The following is a 12,310-nucleotide window of genomic DNA, read 5'->3' as shown; positions in this document are numbered from 1 at the left end:
TCTGGTCTCATGACTCTAGATAGTGCCCAGTATAAGGCAATGGATTGAGATAGACTGATCCCAGTCCTTCCCAGTAGGAAGGTAATAGGAACTGATGGTGCCAGGAGGAAGTCTAATTTGTCAGGTATAACCTGACATCCAAAGATTAAGTCCTGAAAATCTATTGGCATCAAGGTATTCCTCTAGGTAGCCAAGTACCAAGATTGAGAATTCAGACGGTAAATACAGAGGAAGTATATCAACAGTATATATCAATAAACTGTTTTGCTTACAGCAATTTTTTTTGTAAAGGATTCAATTTTACTTTGTAAAGTATCCTTTGAATTTTAAATTCAAAATTTGTAAAGGATACTTTATCAGTAAGGAAGAAATCGAAGTCTAGGGCCTCATTCATAAAATAAAAGCAAAGCTTAGGATACTAAGTATGTCAATGCCCCCAATCTTCAGAGTGGGGTTCAGAAACAAGAATGAAGCAGAGTCCAGTCCTTAAGGGGCTCAAGCGTGCAGGTTTCCAAGGTTCAAACATGGTCAGTCAGGACCCAAAGAGTATATGAGACTCTTAGCAGTACAAAACCTCAGTCCTCAGAACCAGAACACAAGGCCAAATCTAGGCCAGCAGTTGAGACTTGGGCAGGCACTTCTTACATTTTTCCTGCTTAAGGTTAAGATTGGTCCTACAGATAAGATCAGAGTTAAGCCTATACACTGGGAAAAGTTCAGGGGAGAAAGGGATGGACCCAGCAGTGAAGAGAGTAGTGTTGCTAAGGCTCAGAATCCAGTAGGACCTGACAAGGAAGCTGAGATGGTTGCTTTGTTACAAAAAGGTTCCTAGGTTCTCTGGAAAACCTAATACATGTTGTATGACTAGGATTTTTATTAACAGTATATGGTCTATGATTACAATGTTACAATTTGCTGGGCTTGACAGATTTTTTACCATTGAGGTGTTTATGGAAGAAAGTTTGGATTTGTTGCCAGGCATCTACCTGTGCCCTTGAGTAAGCCTTTGGCTCACCTCCATAGAATACTGGTTGGTCCAAAACTGCATGCACAGAGGCGCTACAAAGAGGAAAATAAGGCGGATCAATACAATGGCCAGTTCCTGGGTAGTAGATTATCTGGGGTCTGTCTTTCCCATGGGCTTGTAACCGTTCAGAGGCTATCTGAGCATAGAATTCACTCTTCCAGTTATGATCATCCATGCCAACGATAAATAGGAAGGGTCCCTGGGCCTTTTCCAATGGAATAAGACTTCGGTGGTTGGGTTTCTCCAATGGGTCATTCCAAATATCCACCAAATTCAAAAGGCCTGACTCAGTGATTTTATATTTTCCTGGGTCACTGCTGAGATTAGGAATAATCATATCCTTGTAATGCAGAGGAACTATTGTGTTGGCCACACAGGCATTAATAACTACAGTAGCTGTGATGCCCTTCAAGAAAGAGGCCATTGAGAGACACAGGTCACCTCCTTTGGAGAAGCCAAGAAGCCCAACACTAGGGCCTTTCACCTGATGAAAAGACAGAAAGAAAGAGAGAGAGAACAAGTCAAGAATTCATAAATGGAGAACTTAAACTGTGATTTTACATTGTCTAGGCAGCTTTCTCAAATGTCATTTGCTTTCCTTTCTTATGCAACAATCCACAAAGTTCAAATGTATCTTCTAATAAGCAAATCAATTTTTTTTTGGCTGCGCTGGCACGGAATGCGGGATCTTAGTTCCCTGACCAGGGATTGAACCCGTGTCCCCTCCATTGGGAGCACGGAATCTTAACCACTGGACTGACATGGAAGTCCCAAACAAATCAATTAATTTCCTGGTACACAGACCCTCCATTAACATTTATGGCGACTAGGTCAAGAGTACACACAGAGGCCCATATACCCTATACCTAAATACTTAAAAGTTATAAATATTTGAAAATTAAATAAAATATATTCTTTTCTGCTAACTTGATAAATATACCTCCATAACAACTTATAAGGTCAGGTTCAAATTTTATATCTTGGAACTTCCTGGAGTTCTGTACTAGAACATGGCATGGGGTGAGCGCCAGCCCCTGGCCCTAGTCCCTGGTCCTTGGCCAACTCTCTTTCTCTTCCCATCCCCGCCTGGCACCATCATGTACCATAAGGGCCCTCTCACACATGCGTTTGGACACCCCAGCCTATAAGTTTAAGGCCTAGGTGTATTCACATTAATGGACCCAGAGAAGAGGCATAGGGCCTGGAAGCAGGATCAGAACTGGTTGGCAGATAATTCTGGGGTTCCAGATCCAAAGGGCATGGTGTGAGGGGCACATGGGTTCCAGCTAGACACATTCCCTTGGTCGCTCAAACTCCGCACCCTGTGGTCAGGGATGCAGCCAAAGGAAGGCCAGAGAGTGGTCATCTAAAACAAAAGGTCCAGAGCAGAAGCCCCTCTTGCCTAGGTCTAAGGGCAGAACTGATAGTATATATTGGTCTCTTCTTGTTCCTGGGGGCTTATATCCCATCAATAAACCACTCATCACAGTTCATGATCATCTAGGTTTTAGCAGCTCTATTGAGACCAGTCCCTGAATTCTAACAGAGTTAGACCTTGCAGTACATCTTACTCCTTAACATTAGAATGTTTGGGTTTCTTTAAGTCTAGATAGTAGCAAAGACTATGTATTCCATTGATAATCATACCAAAATGTTTTAATTAATTTTTCCAGTCTCATATAATCACTTTCTCTACAAAACCACAATACCATTAACACACTTAACAAAATTAATGGTTCCTTAATATCATCGAATACACAACCCCTATTCAAATGTCACCAATTGTCTCAAAAATCTCTTTACAGTCAAACTTTTTTCTCTATACATTTATATTAATCTTTTTGTTTTTTGGGGGGGTCGTGCTGCACAGCTTATGGGATCTTAGTTCCCCAGCCAGCGACCAAACCCCCATCCCCTGCAGCGGAAGCACGGAGTCTTAACCACTGGACTACCGGGGAAGTCCCTACCTTACTCTTACAAATGAGAAAAACTGAATTCCAGAGAGGGAAACTGCCTGATTCAGGATTATAATGCCACTTGGTGGTAGACACAGAACCAGAACTTAAGGATAGTAACTTTTTAGTGTGGCTCTTTGAATTCTGGTCAAGAACTAAAGGGAACTAAACAGTTGAGTCTTAAGGGATTGGAGAGAGATGGGCAGAAATGAAAATAATAATCCTAACAACTTTTGAAGGAGCCTTTGTGTCTCATGGCATATTTCCAGCCCTGGGTGTCCTGGTAGAGCTTTTGGATCCAGCCCTGTGTCTGCTCTACCCGCTCTCCTCTGCATTCAGGTGAGCACCGGAACCCACCTTTGGATGCTGCAGCATGAAGTCCACAGCTTCTTCAAAGTACTCCAGGCACACGTTATTCAAATATTCAGGGAGGTCTTCAAATCTGAAATAAGCCAGAGCAAGCACAGCAAAACCATGTCCAGCCAGGAGGCTGGCCCTGTATTCACAAAGGCCACCACCACTTCCAAAAAGATCGAGGATTCCAGGGAATGGTCCTGTGCCTGGAGAGCACCACAAATCATAAGGAGTTTCAGACACTCAAAAGACATTCTTGGGTTTCAGATTTTGGCAGTCAGCAAAGAGAAGTTTTTAAAGCAAGGAAGGTTGTGGGTGGGAGTTTGGTGGAAAAGGACCCTTTTTACTTTGTCTTTTTTTGTGTTTAATAAACTTTGGGGAGAAGGGAGGGGGAACAAAATGCCTTATTTTCTCCATAATTTTTCATATATTTGCAAAAAACGATGATAATATAAACCAAATTAGAAATAACATAAGATGAAATGTACATTTTCCACCAAATTTTCCTCAAAGAAACCCCCAAAAAACTGAGAATGCTTTGACAGCTGTAAAGCGCTCTACATATACAGGGGATTATTAGAATATACTCCCCACCTCCTTTACACCCCCTGCTCCAGCCTTAAAGAACGCCATTCCTAAATGTGCTATGCTCTCTTTGGCCCTGGAAATGGTGTACACTATTCTCCTCCCCTCTCCACCACTTCTGAACTGGTTGACTCATCAGTTTTCAAATCTAAGTTTAGATCTCCCTTCCTGGAAGACTTCCCAGATGCCCTCCAAGGCTGAGTTGAATTACATAGCTTTTTATATGTTCCCACCAGCACCCTGGGCCTGTACCTCCCCTATCAAAGTATTTACCACACTTACAGATCCAAGTATAGTTGCGGGTATCCTCTATTAGGCGGTAGGTACAGTGAGGCCCATGTCTGAATTTGCTAGCTACTGTTTGTAGCATAGTCCTTGATTTAACACATATTTGTTAAATAATTGAACTTTTCTGCATTATTTACAAAAAGCCTTTGAGTCAGAAAACAATAAATTTTAAATGGGCCACAGAGTAGATACTAAAATAGTTAACAACTGACTTGATTGAAATATCGCAACTGGGCAGTGAAAGATGTTTTTTTTTTTGAAAGATTTTTTTAAAAATTAGTCTTTAGGAGATTCTTATTGAATCAGTCAGTATGATTTATTGAGCTCTTATTATATCCCTGTGTAAGCCTCTAGGCATACAGAGATATGGAGGTGTATAAGTCCCAATTCCAGACCCAGGAGTTCACAGTTGAGCGGGCAGTGCTAGTTAAGGCTGTGAATTGCTGAAGAGCTGTAAGAATAAAGCAGGGCCTCCTCTTTTGGAGAATAATCACAGAATTCAGTTTAGGAATTCTGTGAGCAGTGGCAACTCCAGCATTTCTATATAGCAGGGGTTTCAGTCAGGAATTTGGTTGGAAGGGGTGGGTCAGTTGTCTTGTTTACAGGCCACTTTTACCTACCAAGCACGTTCTTTTTACTTAGACTATGGTTTCTCAACCTTAGCACTATAGACATTTTGAGTAAGATATTTCTTTGTTGTGGGGCTGTCCCGTGGATTGTGGATGTTTAGCACCTACCCACTAGATGCCAATAGCACCCTCTCCAGTTGTGACAATCAAAAATGTCTCCAGATATTACCAAATGACCCTGGAGTGGGAGAGAATCATCCCAGGTTGAGAAGCACTGACAGACTGTTTATTAGGGGGGAAGGGGACCTTCAGGGAGTTTTTTGTTTGTTTTTTAGTATTATGGGACACTGCCTCTATCTCTGGGTTTTAGTTTCCTTTGAAGTTTGATGTGAAAGAAGGCCAAAATCACTCCTGCACACCAGCAGAAGTCACTGCCTAATATTAGTATCTGACACACAGCTGCATGGCTGGCACATAGCAGCATAAATACACTTTCTGAGTACTCTGAACGAACTTTTAGCATATACCTAAGGGAATGGCAGTACCTCCAGGAAGTGCCCTGAAATTTAGAGGAGAAACTTCCACCCAGAATTCATGATAGACTTTGGAGCTTGGGGACGAATTTAGGGAAGTTCCACAACCACGGGGTTCCCTAGCCAGGCAAGGGGCCGCCCAGGGTCTCAGGACTCTACCTGGCTTTCCACAACAGCCTGGGAAGTGGGCTGCTCACCTGGCGGCAGGAAGAGCGTGGCGCGCACCCGGCCCACGCGCACGGGCTCGCGTCGCACCCCCGGCGCCAGGAAGTCGCGCTCGTGCACCGCCCGGCCCAGGAGCCCTCCGGTCTCCGGGTCGTGGCCATCGAGCACCTCCAGCTCCACGGCGAAGGGCGTCTGCACGTCCCGCTTCACCAGCCGCAGCAAGGGCTTCTCGGGCTCTAAAGCCCAGAGAAGCCCCATGGGCTCGAGGCCTGTGAAGCTGCCGCCCAGCGCGGGCGCGCGCTCGAGGTCCAGCTGGCCGTGGGCGTCGGCGCAGTAGCGCGCGTGGGCTCGGAAGAGCGCGTCCTTCTCGTCGCGCAGGGACGCGCGCAGCGTGACCGGCTGCCCCGGGGCCAGGCCGCGCACGGCGATGCGCACCGGCTCGTCCCAGCGGCAGCGGCCCGCAGGCTCCAGCGTCACCGTCGCCGCCATCCGGATCCCAGCGGAGAAGGGGCGCCCCGGCTGAGTCAAGGGCAGGGCCTGGCGTCTCTCCACCTCCCTGGGAGGCAGTCGCAATTGCAATGTTTGCGCTGCTCCCGTTGGGCGGCCGAAGGTACACTTGCTGAACCTTTGTGAGGTCTCCTGGAGTTTGTGCAATCCACTACTGCCTGCCTGGAAGAGTATCTGCTAAAATAAGAGTTTTATGGTAATTATTAATCCTGCGGTCCAATATGGCGAGTGTCGAAATAGAAGTACAAAGATTGCTGACAGCTAAAGGATTGGGAAAGATACCGGGCAGTTCCAAGAAGCTTGAGTATTGTTGACTTTAAAAAATGCACAGCGTGAAGAGTTGTGAGTTAAGTTTTATTTGGGGTTTATTTGGGGCAAAATGAAGACTGCAGCCCGGGAGACAGCATTTCAGATAACTCTGAGAAACTGCTCCAAGGAGACAGGGGTGGGGTGGGGTGGGGGTGGGGGTGGGGGGTGGGGCAGGAGCCAGGATATATGAGTTTTGCAACCAAGGGAAGGTAGTCGGGAAGTCAAAAGATTATTGTTAATTAAAGAAAACCAGATATCTCAAGTTAAGGAATTTAGTGCTTTTTCTATGTATGGGAAGATGCAAGAGTCTGGGCTCACTGAAATCATTCCTTTGATATGCACCTCAGCTGTCTGGGGCCAGTACCCTGTATTTTCACATCCTGAGTTTCCTCAGGGCTCATTGCAGGAAGTGGCTGCAGTCTGATGGCTGCTAGGTGGCAGGTATTCCTTTCAGCCCTGAGTTTCCTCAGGGCTCACCGGCTCACGTTGGAGGGGTGCAATTGTTGATGACTGTGACATCCTTTGTTTATTGATATGGCAGGAAATATTCCATTTATAAATATTCCAGGGCTTCCCTGGTGGCGCAGTGGTTGAGAGTCCGCCTGCCGATGCAGGGGACACGGGTTCGTGCCCCGGTCCGGGAAGATCCCACATGCCTCGGAGCGGCTAGGCCCGTGAGCTATGGCCGCTGAGCCTGCGCGTCCGGAGCCTGTGCTCCGCAACGGGAGAGGCCACAACAGTGAGAGGCCCGCGTACCACCAAAAAAAAAAAAAAAAAAAAAAAAAAAAATTCCATTCGATTTATAAATATTTGATTTATCAGTATTAAAAAGCATCCCAGGCGATTGTAATTCAGGGAATCACTGGAAACATAGTCCTAATCCTACCCTTAACCCTCAGTCCTTTACTGAGCCTTTTTCCTAGAGCTAAGGATACCTACAATGGCTTCCAGAGCAGGGAGATGTTTCTGGAGAGAGAACTTCCTGGGTTCCAGTCTGATCCTGCTCCTTAACAGCGTGGTGATCCTTAGCAAGCTACATAATTAAGCCTCTGAATCCACTTTCCTTATCTGTAAAGGATTTATTGTGATGGTTAAATGGGCAAACATATGGCCTGACACTGCACTGATACTGTAGTAGGTGCTCAGTAAGAGTTTTGTTCTTCAACTCACAAATCTGGTCACTGGCAGTGTCAGTGTTTTTTTGTTTGTTTTGTTTTCTTCTTTTTTAAATTAATTTACTTTTCGCTGAGTTGGGTCTTCGTTGCGGCGTGTGGGATTTCTCTGGTTGCGGCGATCAGGGGCTACTCTTCGTCGCGGTGTGCGGGCTTCTCATTGCGGCGCCTTCTCTTGTTGAGGACCACAGGCTCTAGGCACGCGGGGTCAGTAGTTGTGGCACACGGGTTCTAGAGTGCAGGCTCAGTAGTTGTGGGAGCGCAGGCTCAGTAGTTGTGGCACGCGGGTTCTAGAGCGCAGGCTCAGTAGTTGTGGCACGTGGGCTTACCTCCTCTGCCACAACTACTGAAGCCCACACGCCTAGAGCCCTGCTTCGCAACAAGGGAAGCCACCGCAATGAAGAGTAGCCCCCGCTCGCCGCAAGTAGAGAAAGCCCACACGCAGCAACGAAAACCCAATGCAACCAAAAATAAATTAATAAAACAAATCAATTTATTTTAAAAAATGCTGCTATGAACATTGGGGTGCATGTATCTTTTCAAATTAGTGTTTTCATTTTTTTAAATAATTTTTTTAAACAGAAACTTATGATTAGTGTACAGGATCCAAAACATGTTTTTAGAAAAATATAAAGTGCCCAAATAATCCCAACTTATACAGGTGACACAGACTTTCTGGGTCCAAATGAAGCATTCATGAAGAAACACATTTAAAATCAGTCTAGATACATATTTACATTGTATCATACAGGTAAAACTATCTTTCTTGGCTTTGATGATACTCTGAGGAAAAAGAAAATCAAACCAGAAAACCAGTTATAACTCTCAGCATGCTCCACAGATTCTTAGTAATGTATCTCATTAATATTAATGCCATAGTATCTAATTTTCACCTTTAAATGAGAGTAGTGTAAAACCCCCCAACCTCAGGCAGTCTGGGTGTTGTGAGTGGTCACAATTTCAAATGCAAGTCCAACTCATCTGACTTTAGATTGGACTGACATGCAACATAGACCCTGGACCATAGTTTTTTCATATTTTCTGGATATATACCCTGGAGTGGACTTGCTGGATCATCTGATAGAACTATTTTTACTTTTTTGAGGAATCTCCATACTGTTTTCCATAGTGGTTGCACCAATTTACATTCCCAACAGTGTACAGGGGTCCCCTTTCCTCCACATCCTCACAAATATTTCCTATTTGTAGTCTTTTTATGATGGCCATTCTGACTAGTGTGAGGTGATATCTCATTGTGGTTTTGATTTGCATCTCTCTGGTGATTAGCAGTGTTGAGCATCTTTTCATATGCCTGTTAGCCATCTATACATCATCTTTGGGAAGATGTCTATTCAGGTCTTCTGACCATTTTTTTTTTTTTTTTTTTTTTTTTTTTTTTTTTTTGTGGTATGCGGGCCTCTCACTGTTGTGGCCTCTCCCGCTGCGGAGCACAGGCTCCGGACGCGCAGGCTCAGAAGCCATGGCTCACGGGCCCCAGCCGCTCCGCGGCACATGGGATCCTCCCAGACCGGGGCACAAACCCGTATCCCCTGCATCGGCAGGCGGACTCTCAACCACTGCGCCACCAGGGAGGCCCCTGACCATTTTTTAATTGGGTTGTTTTGTTCTTTTTGATATTTCGTTGTATGAGTTGTTTATGTATTTTGGATATAACCCCCTTGTTGGTCATATCATTTGCAAATATATTCTCCCATTCAGTAGGTTGCCTTTTCGTTTTGTTGATGGTTTTCTTTGCTGTGCAAACCCTTTTAAGTTTAGGTAGATCCCATTTGCTTCTTTTTGCTCTTATTTCTTTTCCCTTAGGGAACAGATCCAAAAAAATATTGCTATGATTTATGTCAAAGAGTGTTCTGCCTGTGTTTTCTTCTAGTAGTTTTATGGTTTCAGGTCTTATATTTCAGTCTTTAATCTATTTTCAGGGTTTTTTTTTTAATATTGTGTGAGGAAATGTTCTAATTCCATTGTTTTACATGTAGCTGTCCAATTTTCCCAGCACCACTTACTGAAGAGACTGTCTTTTTGTCATTGTATATTTTTGCTTCCTTTGTCATAGGTTAATTGGCCATAGGTGTGTAGGTTTATTTCTGGGCTCCCTATTCAGTTCCATTGATCTATATATCTGTTTTTGTGCCAGTACCATGCTGTTTTGATGACTGTACCTTGATAGGATAGTATGAAGACAGGGAGCATGATACCTCCAAGTTTGTTCTGTTTTCTCAAGATTGTTTTGGCAATTCAGGACCTTTTGCTTTTCCATATAAATTTTAGGATTATTCTACTTCTGTGAAAAATGTCTTGGATATTTTGATAGGAATTGCATTAAACCTGTAGATTGCTTTGGGGAGTATGGCCATTTTAACTATTAATTCTTTCAATTCAAGAGCACAAGATATCTTTCCATTTCTTTGTATCATCTTCAATTTTCTTCATCAGTGTTTCATAGTTTTTAGTGTATAGGTCCTTCACCTTCTTGGTTAAGTTTATTCCTAGGCAATTTATTCTTTTCAATGTAATTTTAAGCAGGGTTTTTTTGTTTCTCTTTCTGATTGTTCATTATTAGAGTATAGAAAAGCAACATATTTCTGTATATTACTCTTGTATCCTACAACTTTACTGAATTCATTTATTAATTCTAATAATTTTCAGTAGTTTTAGGAGTTTTCTATATATAGTATCATGTAATCTGCAAATAGTGACAGTTTTACTTCTTCCCTTCCAATTTGGATGCTTTTATTTCTCTTTCTTTTTTGATGCTGTGGCTAGGACTTCCAACATAATGTTAAATAAGAAGTGGCAAGAGTGGGCATCCTTGTCTTGTTCCTGAATTTAGAAGAAAGGCTTTCAGATTTTCACTGTTGTGTATGATGATAGCTGTGGGTTTGTCATAAATGGTCTTTATTATTTTCTGAAATGTTCCTTCTATACCAACACTGATGAGAGTTTTTGTCATGAATGGATATTGAATTCTGTCAAATGATTTTTCTGCATCTATTGTGATGATATGATTTTTATCCTTCTTATTGTTAATGTAGTATATCACACTGATGATTTGCAAATATTTGACAATCCTGGCATCCCTAAAATAAATCCCACTTATGGGAATATATGATCCTTTTATATATTGTTGGATTCAATTTGCTAACATTTCATTGAGGATTTTTGCATCTATATTCATCTAAGATATTGGCCTGTAATTCTCTTTTTTTTGTACTGTCATTGTCTGGTTTTGGAATCAGGGTAATGGTGGCCCTGTAGAATGATTTTGGGAGTGTTTTGTCCTCTTCAATTATTTGGAATAGTTTGAGAAGGATAGGTATAAACTGTTCTTTATATGTTTGATAGAAGTCCCCTGTGAAGCCATCTGGTACTGGACTTTTGTTTGCTGGGAGTTTTTAAAATTACAAATTCAATTTCACTGCTAGTGACTGGTCTTTTCAAGTTGTCTTTTTCTTCCTGGTTCAGTCTTGGCATAGTGGACATTTCTAGACATTTGTCCATTCCTTCTAGGTTGTTCTGTTTGTTGGCTTATAACCGTTTATGGTATTGTCTTATGGTTATTGGTTGTTATTTCTCCTCTTTCATTTCTTATTTTGTTTATTGGATCCTCTCTCTTTTCTTCTTGATAAGCCTGGCTAAAGGATTATTAATTTTGTTTATTTTTTCAAAAAAATAGCTCTTGGTTCATTTCATTGGTCTTTTCTATTTTTTTGTTCTCTATTTTATTTATTTTCTCTGTGATCTTCATCATTTTATTCCTTCTGCTGACTGTAGCTGTGTTTTTTCTTTTTCTAATTCCTTTACATTAGGTTGTTTATTTTAGATTTTTCATGTTTCTCCAGGAAGGCCTGTATCACTTATAAACTTCCCTCCTAGAACTGCTTTTGCTGAATCCCATAGATTTTGGAAAGTTGTGTTTACCAGATAAAAAAGTCACAGTCAAATAAAAATTCTAACTGAATTAGAGAAAAGGATAGATGAACACAGTGAGAATTTTAACAAGGAACTAGAATATATAAAAAAGACCCAATCAGAAATGAAGAGTTCATTAACTGGAATAAAAAACACACAAGAAGGAATGAATAACAGATTAAGTGATACAGAAAACACATAAGTGATTGGGAAGACAGAATAATGGAAATCACCAAAGAAGAAGAGCAAATAGAAAAACAAATTTAATGGGTGTTCCCTGGTGGCCTAGTGGTTAGGATTCTGGGCTTTCACTGCCATGGCCCAGGTTCAACCCCTGGTCAGGGAAGTGAGATCCTGCAAGCCATGCGGTGTGGCCAAAATAAAATAAAATCCCAGCTCTATCATTTTAAAAAAAACCATTAAAAAAATGAAAATAGTTTAAGAGATCTTTGGGATAACATCAAGCATACCAAAATTTGCATTATAAGGGTTCTAGATGGAGAAGAGAGGGAGAAAGAGAAGGGGATCTAGAATGTATTTGATGAAATTATTGCTGAAAAATCCCCACACCTGAAGAAGGAAACAGATATTCAGGTACAGGAAGCACAGAGGGATGAACCTAAACAGACCCACACCAAGACATATCATAATTAAGATGGAAAAACTTAAAGAGAGAATTCTAAAGTCAGCAAGAAAAAAAACAAAGAGTCATATATAAAGGAAACTGCATAAGGCTATTAGCCGATTTTTTCTGCAGGCCAGAAGAGACTGACATGATATATTTAAAATGCCAGAAGGGAAAAATCTTCATCCTAGGATACTCTACCCAGCAAGATTATCGTTTAGAATTAGAGAAATAACCTTTCAGAAAAGCAACAAGAAAAAGAGTTCATCAATAATAAACCTACCCTAAAAG

The 12,310-nt window shown here is 42.1% G+C and overlaps 1 protein-coding gene across 2 annotated transcripts; it reads right to left on the bottom strand.

The window, feature by feature from the left end:
• Positions 1 to 905: 905 nt before the first annotated feature.
• ACOT6 (acyl-CoA thioesterase 6) lies at positions 906 to 5,965 on the bottom strand (the record flags this gene model as incomplete). 2 transcript variants are annotated; one of them, XM_079701229.1, is made up of 3 exons in its annotated part: positions 906 to 1,511; positions 3,340 to 3,542; positions 5,509 to 5,965. In XM_079701229.1, 3 exons carry the CDS (start codon positions 5,963 to 5,965, stop codon positions 906 to 908), a joined length of 1,266 nt encoding a protein of 421 aa, XP_079557355.1. The 2 variants fall into 2 exon arrangements, 1 of the variants encoding a protein (XP_079557355.1); XR_013810815.1 differs by having other exon boundaries at positions 1,474 to 1,511; positions 3,340 to 3,424.
• Between the last annotated feature and the right edge of the window lie 6,345 nt (positions 5,966 to 12,310).

Source organism: Hyperoodon ampullatus (assembly GCF_949752795.1).
Source record: "Hyperoodon ampullatus genome assembly, chromosome: 3".
Taxonomy (NCBI): Eukaryota; Metazoa; Chordata; class Mammalia; order Artiodactyla; family Ziphiidae; genus Hyperoodon; species Hyperoodon ampullatus.
Note: the sequence above shows the minus strand (reverse complement) of the source record. Positions and strands in the feature narration are given on the sequence as shown.